Source organism: Chenopodium album, chromosome 4 (assembly GCF_948465745.1).
Source record: "Chenopodium album chromosome 4, dcCheAlbu1.1, whole genome shotgun sequence".
NCBI classification, from domain to species: Eukaryota; Viridiplantae; Streptophyta; class Magnoliopsida; order Caryophyllales; family Amaranthaceae; genus Chenopodium; species Chenopodium album.
Window position 1 is genome coordinate 670,857 of NC_137837.1, and position 14,790 is coordinate 685,646.

Genomic DNA, 14,790 nt, shown 5'->3' on the forward strand with positions numbered 1-14,790 from the left:
TGGGTGACTAGTGGTTGATTGGTGTTGGTGGCGTACTGGCGGTGTTCTGGTGGTGTTATTAGTGGCTTGGTGGTGGTGTTGGTGGAGAGGATGGCAGTTGGTAGTGGTGGCACTTATATATTTAATTATCCCCCTTTCTCTCTCTTATCCTTAATTACACACCCTTCACATTGTTAATCATCATTATCAAATTTTGTCTTGGGAAACGTGCAACAAGGTTTGTTGCACATAACACGTAACGGAGGAAGTATTTAAGAAAGCAGAGCATTAATAAAAAGGGCAGCAGAAAAGGCAGAAAACCTTTTATAAGGTAAAGCATAAAGTTTATCTATAAATGCTCTTGGAAACTGCTCAAATAGCTGGTGAAGGGCTTCCAATGATCTTATCTGAAATGTTACAGATGAATAAAACTTGCAAACTGATTCCTACGAGTTGAAAAAGAAGTACAATGATAGTTGGACAGTAGCTCACCTCCCCAAGCCTATCTCTTGCCCCCAACAAAAATCCCCAAATAGCAGATACTACGGTATAAAACACATAGATGTCCAATAGATATATCTGAAACAGATAAAAAATTAAACAACCAAATAACACATTACCTTCATTAATTTAATGGTTCATGGAAAGATTATACAATTTAATATTGCAGCAAACATGTAACTGTAGGGCTGAAAAATAAAAATGCAAAAAAGAGGAGGAAAGGGAGCGGGATTAGTCAAGATAACTCACACAAAATACAGGTGCCCATACACTGAGGACTGTTATAGCATTGTGGTTATCTGCAAAACCAAACATCAAATCCACAGCAGAAGCTTTAAAACCAGCAAAAAGAAGCATTATCTTGTAGCATTAACATAAGACATTAAATTTCCTAATTTAATTAACAAGATCACCACATATCACAAATTTGCACTGAAGGACAAAATACTAGTCCATCATCTAACTCTACCTCGACATATAATCCCTATTGCAGACTACAGGCACAAGATCAATTCATCACATATTTTTATCAAATTAATTAATTTGGTTTTATTTCTTCTTTTCATTCAAACTTTCCAGTACGCCACAAACATAAGCTTACAACACCCAGCAAATTTAATTTCTCCAATATATTTCAATTAAGAACTTAACTAGTCATTCTAATTTTTCAAAAAAGATTCTACAGCAGCATTTAAGTGAGTAGTATAAAATTTAGCATGACATTCAACTAAAAACCATGTAAATAGCAAGAAGAAAGAACACACTACAAGACATGGGGAGTTGGAGACATAAAGATTGGACCCATTCACTATAGAAAAAATAAAATTAGAAAATCATGTGATACACTGAAACCTACCTCTTATACCCAAACAATAAATTTTAACTTACTTTGTGATACAAAATCATGCCAAGAATATCGTATATTGTTCGCATTGACTATGATCCTTGTGGGCTTAACCAACGGCCGGATCTGTTAAGGAAAAAGAAAAAATCGTAATCACATCCAATTTACAATTGTCTAAAGCTTAGTTCTCTCACCTTGATTTTGCTAAACGTAACTTATTTTAACTTAACTAGACTTAGTTTTTCTCGAAACTAACTGACATTGGATAAGAAACAGAGCCTAAGACTCCAGCACTCTACCATTAGGATTGACAATGAAGAAAGTATTGAAATGAGAATTGTGATTTTACTTACCTGGACAAAATACCCAAATGAAAATTTTCCAGCTAAGACAATAAGCCAGAAAAACATATACCTGCATCAAATATATCAAGTGTTGAAATTTTATGTTCAAATGAGATGAGATACCAAGGCAGACCTATAATCTCCAAAGCAACACATTGATTCAGATGAGCAATACTATAGTCCCGACCAAGAGAGAACAATCATCAAGCAATTTTTACGATCTCTTGAAGCCTTCTAATAGTCAACATAATGTGCAAAGGGGCTTTAACCATTAAAAATATACTTGTAACCCCATTATCAATATAATTGGAAAATGAATCTCAATGAAACAATATCCATGCAATATCATATTTATAGACTTGAGAATGTATAATAAAAAAACATAAGAGTAGTGCTGCCAAAAGCTGACACGACATGAAAACCCAGCACAAACTCGACACAAAATAAGAAGGTTTGAGTCAAGAATTCTCAACCCGTTTACATAATTGGGTCGACACGAACACGACACGAATTTAAACAGGTTAGGTTTGGGTTACGATTTTCAACTCGAAACCGACACGCATAACCCAATTATATAAATGGGTTAAATTAAGTAGCATAAAATACTGAATTTTTTTATTCAAAATTTGTAATTTTGTAAATTACCTTAACACCATTTATACATTTTCGTAATTTTTTAGCGGTTAATTTGGCGAAAAAATTACAATTTTCATCTTTAGTAAATTAAAATTTAATTTGGCGATCAATTTGAGACGATTCTTATTTATGGTTGTATTGTTAAAATTACTAGCTTTAAACCCTTGTGGTGGTATCTTTTGCTAAAACTACTAACTATAAATTATTGTAGTATTTTTAAAGAATTAATGATGATGTCTTTTTTATTTTTGAATTGAATATTAATTTGTCAATTACATATTATGTGGGTAAAAGGTTACCCGGGTAACCCCTTAAATAAGCGGATTAGGTTTGGGTCAAGGGTTTTCAACCTGTTTGATAAACGGGTTAGGTTTGGGTCAAGAGTTTTTCAACCCGTTTTATCGACCCGAACCCGACACAACATGAATTGTTTGACAGCCCTACATGAGAGTACAACGATGGTGATCCTATTATTTGAAAATGGAACCACAACCAGCAGGGGAAGTCAGCGACAAAAGAAGAGATTGAGGATTAACTTACTTAGCAAAGTCGGATGTCCTCTCATACATTCCACGGCCAACATAATGTCGTTCCTGCAAAACAAGAAAAGGCAATTATTATATCAGCAAACAAGCAAATACCGAAAACTAACAGAAACAAAATAAGACAGCAACCCCTACAAAAACTGATAGAAAACACAAACCTGACGCATCCATTTGAGAAAGCTGATAACAGCAAAGCGATCACCTTGATCAGCAAGCCGATGGCAGGCTGGTATCCTCATGAGAAAACTAATGAAGAGCTGGAAACCAGCATATATGCCAATCAAAATGACATAGATTCTGTAAATAGTTTCCTCCCCTTGAAGAGACTTCCTGCAACCACCATTGAGAAAATTCAAAACCTATTAGTCTTAGCATGGATGATATTAGAAGAGACTATAAAATCTTCAATTACAGCTAAAATTCAGCAAGAGAGTGTAACAGGAACCTACACATAAAGGAATGTTATGACAGCTGAAGCACAAGCAAACCACAAAAATCGAAGAAATACTCTAGAAACAGCTGAGTGACGTGTTTTTGAATATGCCCCATACATCATGAGAATGTCCAAAACACCTATCAAGAAATGGCATTTTTAAGACTAAATTGCATATGCATCAACACAAGAAATTCTAGCTGAAAATTGATATGATCAAAAGAAGAAAGGATCTCACTCTCGATCAATTTCATAACAACAAATGTTGGCCCAAGACTAAGAACTTGTTTGACAGTTGTTGAATCAATACGCCCACCATTAAAACCAATAATAATCATAGCCTGGAAACAAAAAATGAGTCAGGTAAGTGAAATACACAATTTCATAAGAAATGTACATCAACCATAGATATACAACTAGCAAGAAACTAATAATAGAAATGTTTAATTGTAAGCTCAGTTGTGTGCACTTAAATATCTTGCTAACTCTGAACCATAAAAAAGCGGCAATCAAGAGCCAAGATTGAGTTGGTTCATTGGTTGACGGAGAATCCATTCAGTTCATTTAAATAAAAAAATAAAAAAAAAGAGTTGCAATGTGCATGTTCATCCTTTATCCTTTGAAGTTCAATTCACTAGAGTAAATCCCTAATCCAAATTTAAAATTAGGCATTGTGCTAAGCATCAGTATTAGCAGGTAAGACACTTTAGGTAGTTGCATTATAAATCGTTTATTAGTGGCTTGAAGCCTTGAACAAAAAACTTGTTTGTTCATCTAAGTAAAGAGCTCTAAATATAGAGCCTATTCAAGAGAGGAAAAGTAGGTTGAATATTAACGAGAGAGATAGAGAGACAGTTAGTTAAGAGAACACTAAACACTCGAATGCTGGCCAGTTCGCCATTAGAAACTTCCACCATGATAATCATCAATACAATCATTTTTTAACTGGTTTAATCCAAATTTGTTTTACCAATTTCAGTAATGTTTCTACACATTCTTAAAACCCTAACGTATATCAATCCAGTGAGGTAATTTCAAACAATTAAACTTTCTAACGTACCTCTCCCTACACCCTACCTTTCAGTCTTTCACTATCAATATTATAAGCCCCGAATCACTGTCATATAGGAAAACAACTGCCCAAATGATAACCAAAACAAGATGATGCTACCATATCTAGGTGGCATAAAATTGGGTTACAAACCAATCTAAATTTTTTTTTCATTATTACTGGGCACCATTTTTTCTCTCCCTGCTGTTCTTTCTACATAGCAGACTTTCTCCCACATTATCACAACTATTTCCCAACCAGTTTTGTAACAAAGGGGAACCACGGTAATCTTGCTATACAACTTGGAAAGAGTCTTTTGTGATAAGAATGAAAACCTAGACCATAACCATAAACCGGGAAAAAAAAAATGTAATTGTTGGCAGCAGAAATTTTTCTCCCTTTCCAATATCTTTATACTCTTCAATGGATTAGAAGCTCATTAAACGAAATAATAAGATTAGTGTTGACTACCATATCACCCAAAAAATTAAAATATTAGACTAATCTTTCCTGTTGGGAGATTCCACAAGTACACAGACAGGTGCGGTTGAAGAAAGATGTTTCCAAACAACAAAGATTATAGTGGTCAAAATACAAACAACTCCTTAAAAGTTGATTCTTTTTATTAGAAAATAGCAGAAGGGTCATTGTGTTTCTGTTATAGACTAAGGCTGATTTCACTCAATAATACTCATTAGTAAGAGAAGGACTGGTTTTTCATTAAACTGATTAATGGAAAGGATACCAAGTAGTAGCTTGAGGCTACAAATCTCCTAGCAACTTGAGGTTGCATCTCTCCAAATTTTCCTCATTTAATTTCTGGATACCATTCTAAGTTACACATACTAACTTACTTATACTAATGGTCAAGGTTGACCTTAAAGCTTACATGTGACTACTTAACGAAAATGAAGAAACCATAATAAAACATACTAGAAGCTGATTGCTTTCTTTCCTTCTATTCTTCTTAATTAAATTTGTCACCTACTTAATCGGAGTTGTCTAGGTTCCTAGAATTGCTCTTTTTTTGCTGCTGCTTGTTGATACCCATGTTTGACTCTTCTAGCGTAGACCCGTATTACCAAATTATCCCTCCTAAAGCCAGTCATGACAGTTTCTTATCGAAATTCTAAGCAACCTCTTTGTCAGAGTAAAGGCAAGGCTCTGCACACACTACACAGCTCTCTTCAATTACATAACCAGGAACAATATTAAAGGATGGAAAGGTTGATGACAGTACATGGTGTTACATAATGCATAATATCATTCTCTTTTAAGAAAACTAAACACTGATTATCTCCGAGACACTGGAAATGTGATGATTCCCAATAATAAGCAAAAGTAACAACCACTATAAAGCAAGGAAATCAAGGATGGGAAAAGCATTACCAGATCAATATATAGATTTGAAGCTATAAAGCACAGAGTACCTGAAACATCATGACAAGGAATATCCAGAGGCGATGGAAACTATGGTACAAATGCCAGAAAGTACGATGTTCAACAAAGGATGTTTTTCCCTGACGCTTTCCTCCACCAGACCTCAACAAATTCTACAACATGATGGGGCAAGGGAATAAGTAAGACCAAGAATAAATAAAAACACAACTTTATGGCATTGCCCATTCAAATATCAAATGAATCAAACAAAATTATTACTGAGCTAGATGGGACATCAAGACAAAATACAAAACCTAAAATAAAAATTAGGATGCCACGCTTTATTGCACGGAAGGCAATCAATACAAACAGTGCTTCTTTTTTTTTTGGGGGGGGGGAGTGTTTGGTGTGAGGTATTCAGGAAAAGATAAGGGAAACAACCACCTTGACTCCTGTAATTGTTGTTTGTTAAGCCTTTTTTATCAGTCCCTTTACCACTTTGTTTCCCCCACTTCCCTGTACATTCCAAACCCGATCCTCCAAAAAAGGAATCATCCAAACCACTGCCAACCACTTAAAAACCACCCCATCTATTTAAAAAAACAATCATAACCACCCAAATACCACACTGCCCACCCAAAAATCAACCTTCAGTTTTCACAAACATTCACCAAACCACCATCCAACATATAGATATAAGAGAAAGAGAGTTAGCAACGGCAACGGGAGAAGCGATAACGGCAAAGGAAAGATAACAACAAATGGATGGTAGTGTAAACTACACAGAGGGGTGGAGATGGTGGTTGTAAAGAGAAGGGTAGTGATGCTTGTAGATTAGGGATACCTTTTTATTATAATTCTAAAACAAACAGCATCTAAAACTGATGAAACCACTGTACCATCAGGATATTATTTCAAGTACTGTGTATGGACTGTATGCCTTCCAGCTCAAGAAGAAGAAAGGAATCATTTGGACAAAGAACCAAAGAACAACCTCAAACAGGAGCTTTTGGCAAGGAACATAATAAGTAGATAAAATAAATAAAACAGATAGTCAAAGATAGCATAAACAGTGAATAATTGTTACTTTGGACTTGGTTTCAGGCTTCAAAAAAAATGCTGAGCTTAAACGCCAAGGCCAGCTAAGCTCAAAGCAATGAATTGACCTAAAAGATAACACACATTTTTAATCAGTGTAAAGAAGAGAAACATTAAGCCTATCGCCAATTCATTTCAATGAAATATGCATTCAAGAGCCCTTACCAAAAATATTCATTGAAATCATCATAATTCCTCCACTTAGAGTGAGGTGCTCGTCCATTGTTGTTGTTAGAAGCCTCCTACAAGACAAACCACAAAAATAGTAACACATAAACAACAAAAGACCTCTTATATCAATATATAAGAAAGAATATTTCTATGGCAAGTTTCTCTGATGGCTACAAGATTTGATGGCTTTCTGTTCCTTTAACATCAACATAAATAGTGTTACCAGACATTCTCAGTGTCTGACTCAAAACCATAGCTACTGCATTAAAATCTTGAAAGGTCCACATAGGTATAACTCTTGCAAAGGTCGGAATATACATGGACAATTGCCACAAAGAGAATCCCGATATATGCCAATATCAAACAGTTCTATTTTGTCATCTAAATAAGTTAAGTTAATCAAAAAGGCTATGGCAAACATATGAATCCAAGGTTAACAGCTTTGGCTTATCCATAAATAATTCAAGACACATTGAGCCTTACAAACTGCTACTGGTCTATGTCCTACATTATCAAACTTCGTACAAAAGATGAACGCAGAAAGAAGCACCTACCGCTGCAACCACATCATATAAAGGAGATATCACCCTCTCCAAGAACGAGACGCTATCACCAATTCTGCAGCTATCAGCTTGCTTCAAATCTTGCTGCCTCAGTATCTCACCCATTTCTCTGGCCATCTGAAGAAGTTTCAACACATAAGACATTTCAAAATGAACTAAAATACACCACATATGAAGGGAGTTCTCAGAAATGCAAAGGGGATACAAAATATTTCAGATACTTAGGAAGGTTTCATCCTCAAACAAAATGAATTACACGTATATATATATATATATATATATATATATATATATATATATATATATATATTAACAAGTCCAATTCACATTGACAAATGACCTGACAAAATGACTGCAGGTATGTACCAGCCTCGCACAGCTAAAGGCTATTTCAAAGATAAATTCAAATTCGAAGAATAAAATAATTGTCCTTGTTAAGTTGACTTACATGATGAAATATGTAGCATAAACACTCTGGAAGGAAGCGAACATTTGCAGCTTCACCCCAAATTAGGTAATACAATGACACAAACAACAACTTCTTATCCTTGCGAAGGGACTCCAAACTGCACAGCAAAAATTTCCAAGTACAAGGTTAATTTGGCCCCCACATACACAAAGGGTAAGAAATAAATATCCAGACTTCCAGAGCCTGGAAAGATAACCCAGAAGATGTTTGTGATAGATCTCAAAGGCAATGTATAAAAAGGCTCTAGGCACACCAAGTTGAAAGGGATTTCCCAACACCTTATTGAAGGGGGGCATAATTAATAAAAAGTAAAAAATATGGAAAAAAAATTATGTTCGAATCAAAATCATCTCACCAGACTAAAAATAGGTGAATGACCCAGGTCAGGCGCAACTATTCATAGACTGCTCAATACGAGAGGTAATACATACAACGTAGTAAATTACACGAACACCGGTAGAACTCAGTGTTTGATAAAGCACGCCTAGGCGCTGAGGTGCAAGGCGATCAGGTATGCGCTTAATTTGGTCTGGGCGAGGCATTTTTGATTAGGCACACAAAAAGCGCATGAGGCGCACTTGAAGTGAACTTCAGCTAAATTTATTTAACTGGCCACATAGTGCGCCACACTTCAAAGAGGCGCACCTAGGCGCAGCAAAACCCCTCTCCCTTCAGTGCGCCTTGAGCTTTTTTATACATTGGTAGCACTAAAAAATGTATGTATCTAACAAAATAAATATATAATGATCTAAAATTAAGATAGACTTCATACTTGCTCCAAACTGGCTGAAGATTCAAGTAATTACACCATTTGATATAGTTGTCCAGGGACTTCAAAAACACGGTCTGTACAGCAGCCTCGTCCAATTTCTATACAAAACAAATGTAAAAGCAACACATTTTAGCTTAATATGTGCAGGAATAGCTGTACTTTAATAGCTAATCACAAAGAAAAAATCAAACTGTATTTTGAACACAAAAAGGCACCACAAAATACACAGCAGGAAAAAAAATGACAGACATCTATATCATATATAAACCGAAAAACAGAAATAAAATCATACACAATTTCATCATACTAAAGAATAATGTCTATAACAACATACATGTGTAAAAAATATTTCAAATCAAAAACACATTGCTATTGCTAACTACACAATTAATAATTACACAGCCATAACACAAACAAGCCAACAATCCACAGTAAAAGAAGTGAAAGTACCAACCGGATCAATTTCTTCAGGAATTCGAAGCCGAGATTGCTCATTTACAAGGAGAAGAATTATATGCTCCCGCTGATTGGAAACATTGTCCTTCTGCCAGTTGATATCAAGGGTAAACACAAGAATGTATCATTGGAAGCTAATGCTAGGCTAGGAATTAATGTACTCAAACAACTGTAACATAATCAGAAAAAACAAAATTCAGCGAAAGAATCAAAGAATTTACAGCATTGTAGAACATAGCAGTTGAATTCTGAACTGGCAATAAATATGTACATAGCCAGCGTAAAATAAGATTAACGTACTGAACTAAAAAGAGTAAGATTAACCAAACACAAAATACTCACTCTTTTCTATCTTTGTACTCTCTCCCCAAATAAAGAAAGCAAAAAGGTACATAAGATGACGATCATAAGAACTTACAAGAACAAAAATAATAAACTAGTGTTCCACTCAAACTGAATATGAAGTCAAACATCACAACAACATCCAACAAACACTTGTGACTAAAAATTCTATTCTGAAAGATCTTATTCCTCAGTTCCAAGAATATCGCACAAATACTTGTGACTAAAAAAATTCTAGATCACACACAACAGGGAAAGTGTAGTTAATATTTCCTATGTCATTAGATGGTATGAGCATGAAGACATATTCGAATACATAATAGAACATCTCAGATATTAGATTTTAAAAAAAAAAGGATATTGACCTTAGGCAGCACAAAAACGCTTCGTTTATAATCCAGGAAACAGAGATATAATACCAGCAAACAATGTTCAGTTTAGCAGGAAAGAGAAAGGAGGAAAAAAAGTAATCTGATTCAGACCTGAAACCCAAAAACATATTGCAGAAAGTCAAGCATATCACGGCCTCTGACAGGAGACACAAAATCAACTGGCAATTCTGGTAGACCTTGAATGTCTTTCAAAGCAGACACAGCTGCTTTCACCTGATACAAAGTCAAAATGAATAAACAAAGCACCCAAGTCAAAGCTGTATCTTGATGAGAGTGTTATCTCCTCAGTGTTTTTTAACAACAGACCTCAGGGAAATTAACGATCCTGTTTGATGTGCTAGTAGTATCCAGCGGAATAATATTGTAACCAATCAAATCCTCAGTCATAGCTGCATCTGACTCCATAACCCGCTTAAGCTGGCAGGTAAAACAAAACAGAATTAAGTATAAGCAAAAATAAAAACATCTTCATTTCTTCCGTAAATATCATTTTACAGCCTATAAATAGTAAGGTTAAGAATTTGAAACAAAAAGACGCCAAAGAGATGTCAGTGTAACCCATCTACAGAGTTAGGGGCAAAAACAATATCCATTGAGGAATCACTTCAACATAAAACAACAAGAACCAATAAACACAAGGCAATTTGCAACAGTAGGGAAGCATAACTTTGGCCCTAAACCAAAATCAAATTTCGTTTATATGAAGTTATAAAGTATAACTCCTTCCTCCAGTTCTCAAAAAAGTTACAAATTCTCATTAGATTTAGGTCCATACAATAAAATATGATAACATAATATAAGAACGCACTGACTTCTATTTTTTATTTACCTGAACCTATGTTACTCCGACTCTTCATTTCACCTCACGTACCCATGTCAGACCCTCGACACTCGAACATGGGTGGGACACTTGGACACTTCATTTTAGTTCAAAATCATTAAAAAAAAATTAAAAAATAGCCGGGTCGGACACTTGGACACATATCCGTGTCGGACATAGGTACTCGAGTCCAAGTAACACAGACCTGAACATAAATCCACTACAACTTCTCTCCTAATAACATGTGTCCAAGAATAAACGAAACTTAAATCTGGGAGGAATAATGAGATAGACATAGACAGACCAAATATAACTAACATGTAAGCTAACAATCTTTCCAAAAGAATACAACACACTTCATAAATATGATAAAGGATGAATAAGCATTTCTCAATGAGCAACCATATGTTCATAAATGAATAGCTCATCAAACAATGTTCAACAACTGTTCAAGAATGGTATCAATTCAAGTAAAATAAAAAATAAAAAATAAAAATACTAATACAACATGATTTAACCAAGACTGAGATTAATATTTAATATGCTATTGACTTAGATACACCCCTAGATCAATGGACTTTTTCGGCAAAGTTAAGTCAGAGATGGTAGAAAGATAGGCACAGAAAATACAAAAGAAAAAAATGACAAGAAATATAACAAGGTAGAAAAAAGGTTCTTGGTAAAAGAGTTAGCTACTTCAAAGTTCAAATAATTATCACATAGCTACAAAAAAAATTTAAACCCTCATTGGAAGAAAATAAAATAAAATAAAATAAAAATACAACAAATGAAAAAATGTTATTCCATATCTGACCTCTTCTGGAATCAATGTTTCAGCTTCTTCGGGAGAAACCTCACTAGTCATTTGTTCAAGCACTTCACCCAACACTTTTAGAGTAGCAAAAATCCGTTTTCTTTTTTTAGTTTTCCTTTCCAACCTGATTAAGAAAAATAAATTGTTAAAGTGTTCAACACAAGCACCTAGTAACATTAAAATATTCAATAAACCTCCCAAAAACAAAAGCTAGAATAAAACTAATGAAAAACACTGCATTTGATAAGGATGTACACAAGCTCTGCCCATTGCTACCAGGGTTGTAGTAACTAGTAAGGTAGACAGCATTAGATAAAGACCATAAAGTGCAATTCAATAAAAAAAAAATTGTTACATATTAGTCACAAGTACGTGGTGCACAAATACTGTTACACACAGACCATACTGTAACGGCACAATATGTCGGTAAAATTAGACATAAACAATTCAAGCATCTCTGAATTTCAGAGAATACAGACAATACGCATGTAAAACCTTGCATATATTTTCAAACTTGTTATGACCTCAACATTTAGTCATGCAATAACAATACATCAAAGCCTAAAGGTCCTAAACTGCATTGTCTTTTGCTCAGTAATAGACCTAATTTTTATACATGTTATGCCACAAGATGGAATGTTATTCTTCGATATTTAGCCCGATTGGAAGAAATCACATTGCAGTATATATGTTCAGCTTGAAAATTCCTAGAGGTAAATTATGTGATCATCCATTATGCCCAAGTGTGCTTAGGGTCAATTAAAGTCAATATGTAAGAAAAATAAGGTATAAATGCAAGTTTGCATTTGATGAATTTAGTACATACTGTTTAGAAGTTAAAAAGAAATCAGAGAGCAATATAAAAGAAGCCAGAGAAGAAAATTCAGCTGGAGCAGAAGAGCATACTCTCCAAGATTCCCAGTAAAAGCTCCCGATTCCCGGAGCTTCATTTCGTCTTCCAATAGCTGATCCACATTATTCATCTGTCTATATTTCCGGTAGAATTCCTGCAAACGAGCAATATCTTGGCTTCTATCTATACTTCCAACTTCTCTCTTTGCTAATTTTTGCTGCACAGATATAAATCCCAAATGAAGATTTTAAGCAAGAGAAAGAAAAATGTAAACGTCTCCTAAGAACCAAACATATAAGAATAACAGTGTGCTAAGCAACAAATCAAAATAATAAGTCCTTAACAGCAAATGACGAGCCATGTGGCATAAAAATATTCCAATGTTCTGCTCTTCGGCAGGAGACAAGCATATCATAGTACAATCTGGTTATAAAAAAAATAGCCCAAAAACAAAGTTGCTACAATTGGCTTAAAAAATGAAATTCAATCGTTTTGCATTAATCTAACAGAAGTATGACTTTGATGCCAGAATCAAAATATACGTATCCACATCCGATCATCATCTAGATACATTATGAATCTTGGACACAAGCTACACAACAACATTACAGAAACTCTAGAAGATAGTCAATCTAATCCCAGCATTCACACCTTTACCCCAGCTATTAGTCGTCTAACAGGCCAAGTCTAGTACGATGTATTATCTACAGCACATTCAAGCACACTGCATACAGCAGCTAACCACATTTTAACGTATATATATAGGCACAGTAATACCAAAAGAATGCTGCTTCCTTTTAGCATATATTTCTTCCGATTTCTCCCAAATTAAAAAGATGGAGGAAGTAATACCTTGATCACAGACATTAAACCAGTCTTGAATTGCATAACACCTCTTCCCTCACTATTAGGATCGAGATTCTGAGCCATGGAATATGCATGCTCACAAACTGCAAGAGAAAACAATAAATAACCAGAAACCCATATACAATATTTCAAAGAACCACCAATAATTCAATTCAACATAATATAAATGTAAGCGAATGGGAACATTACGTATTCGAGCAACATTAGGATCTTCAGCTTGAATTTCATCAGCAGTTCTGAGTATATCATCAATAAGTCTACTATTACCAAGCGAAGACGGCACATTGCCCGCAATCCCAGTTGTGCGTCTCCCATGAACATCTGCACCACTCCTTGCACTTCTCAAAGCTGCCCTAACCAACCTCTCCCATAGCTCCTCGGCTCGAGACATTTCCTACTCCCCAAAATTCAATCCGACAAACAAATAAATCAGGTAAATGCAGACTCAAACCATCATCAACAACACCCAATTACCTCATTTTCACGACATAAATCAAATACCAAATTAAACATACAAGTTCACAAATTTTGATGCAATTAAAGGTTTTTTTTTCAAATTAAGAACAGACATTAATAAATAAATAAAAACAACAACAATCTATCAAATTTAATCTTCAAAATAAACGCAAACAAAGAGGGCAACAGAAATTTCTGCCAATGAACAATAGAAATCCATACCTCTGAAACTAAATCTGTTGAAAAATTGAGTTATAGAGCTTCAAAATTGGTCGAAATTCATTTTGATATATACTAAAAGAGGAGAAGAGTGTGAAAGTTAAGCTTAAACCCTAAGATCGGGAAATGAATATACAGGTATCGGAACGGAAAGTATATATTTGAAAACACCACGATTGTATGCAAAAGCAAGATGAAGTGGCAGTTTTTGTTTCTTTGTCTTTTTTTTTTTTCTTTTAAGAGATTTGATCGTCAAAGTCAGGTTTAGTAAAGAACTAAAGGTAACCAGTTTTTTGCCCCATCAATGCTCGGATATGTGTATATTTTAATATTTTAATATTTTATTTATTTAAATTTGTTGTCATTGTTTAATTAGTTAGGCGGTTTATTCTTTATTTTATTTTTAAAATAAGGTTGTATATCTTTTTATTTTTCATCAATTATCTTTTTATTTTTTAAGAAAATCTAAAAAAAATAAAAAGTTTTTGGTGGGAATTTTTTAACGCGTGTAATTCTAGAATATTCCAAGTGATTACTTTAGTATATATATAGTATTGATTGTTTTTTTTTCAACAAAACAAAAGTTTTTAAATTTCTTGTTGAAGGATAATTGATACAATTAAATTTTGTGCATAGGTTGATCATTGATTCGACTTTATTTTTACAACCTAAGAGACGCACACAATACGTGCGTGTGAAATATAAGTGATCTTTCAAGCTAGATTTTTTTTTTCACAATATTATCTCTTTAATTCTAATTAAAAAAATATTAGTGGGTTTAAAAA

The 14,790-nt window shown here is 34.3% G+C and overlaps 1 protein-coding gene across 1 annotated transcript in view; it reads right to left on the reverse strand.

The window, feature by feature from the left end:
- Positions 1-14,245, reverse strand: part of LOC145628384 (callose synthase 9-like) — a 31,402-nt gene extending 17,157 nt beyond the window's left edge. The window contains exons 1-23 of the mRNA XM_081680676.1: positions 14,009-14,245; positions 13,520-13,724; positions 13,316-13,413; positions 12,517-12,680; positions 11,611-11,734; positions 10,283-10,393; positions 10,067-10,189; positions 9,241-9,330; positions 8,787-8,884; positions 7,994-8,111; positions 7,537-7,662; positions 6,977-7,053; positions 6,801-6,879; positions 5,764-5,886; positions 3,521-3,623; positions 3,299-3,422; positions 3,008-3,179; positions 2,845-2,897; positions 1,678-1,738; positions 1,369-1,450; positions 730-779; positions 472-558; positions 301-386 (exon numbers count right to left, since the gene is read on the reverse strand). Coding sequence (XP_081536802.1) covers positions 301-386; positions 472-558; positions 730-779; positions 1,369-1,450; positions 1,678-1,738; positions 2,845-2,897; positions 3,008-3,179; positions 3,299-3,422; positions 3,521-3,623; positions 5,764-5,886; positions 6,801-6,879; positions 6,977-7,053; positions 7,537-7,662; positions 7,994-8,111; positions 8,787-8,884; positions 9,241-9,330; positions 10,067-10,189; positions 10,283-10,393; positions 11,611-11,734; positions 12,517-12,680; positions 13,316-13,413; positions 13,520-13,721 — 2,351 coding nt within the window. The 5' untranslated portion in view covers positions 13,722-13,724; positions 14,009-14,245. The remainder of the gene's footprint in view (positions 1-300; positions 387-471; positions 559-729; positions 780-1,368; positions 1,451-1,677; positions 1,739-2,844; positions 2,898-3,007; positions 3,180-3,298; positions 3,423-3,520; positions 3,624-5,763; positions 5,887-6,800; positions 6,880-6,976; positions 7,054-7,536; positions 7,663-7,993; positions 8,112-8,786; positions 8,885-9,240; positions 9,331-10,066; positions 10,190-10,282; positions 10,394-11,610; positions 11,735-12,516; positions 12,681-13,315; positions 13,414-13,519; positions 13,725-14,008) is intronic.
- Between the last annotated feature and the right edge of the window lie 545 nt (positions 14,246-14,790).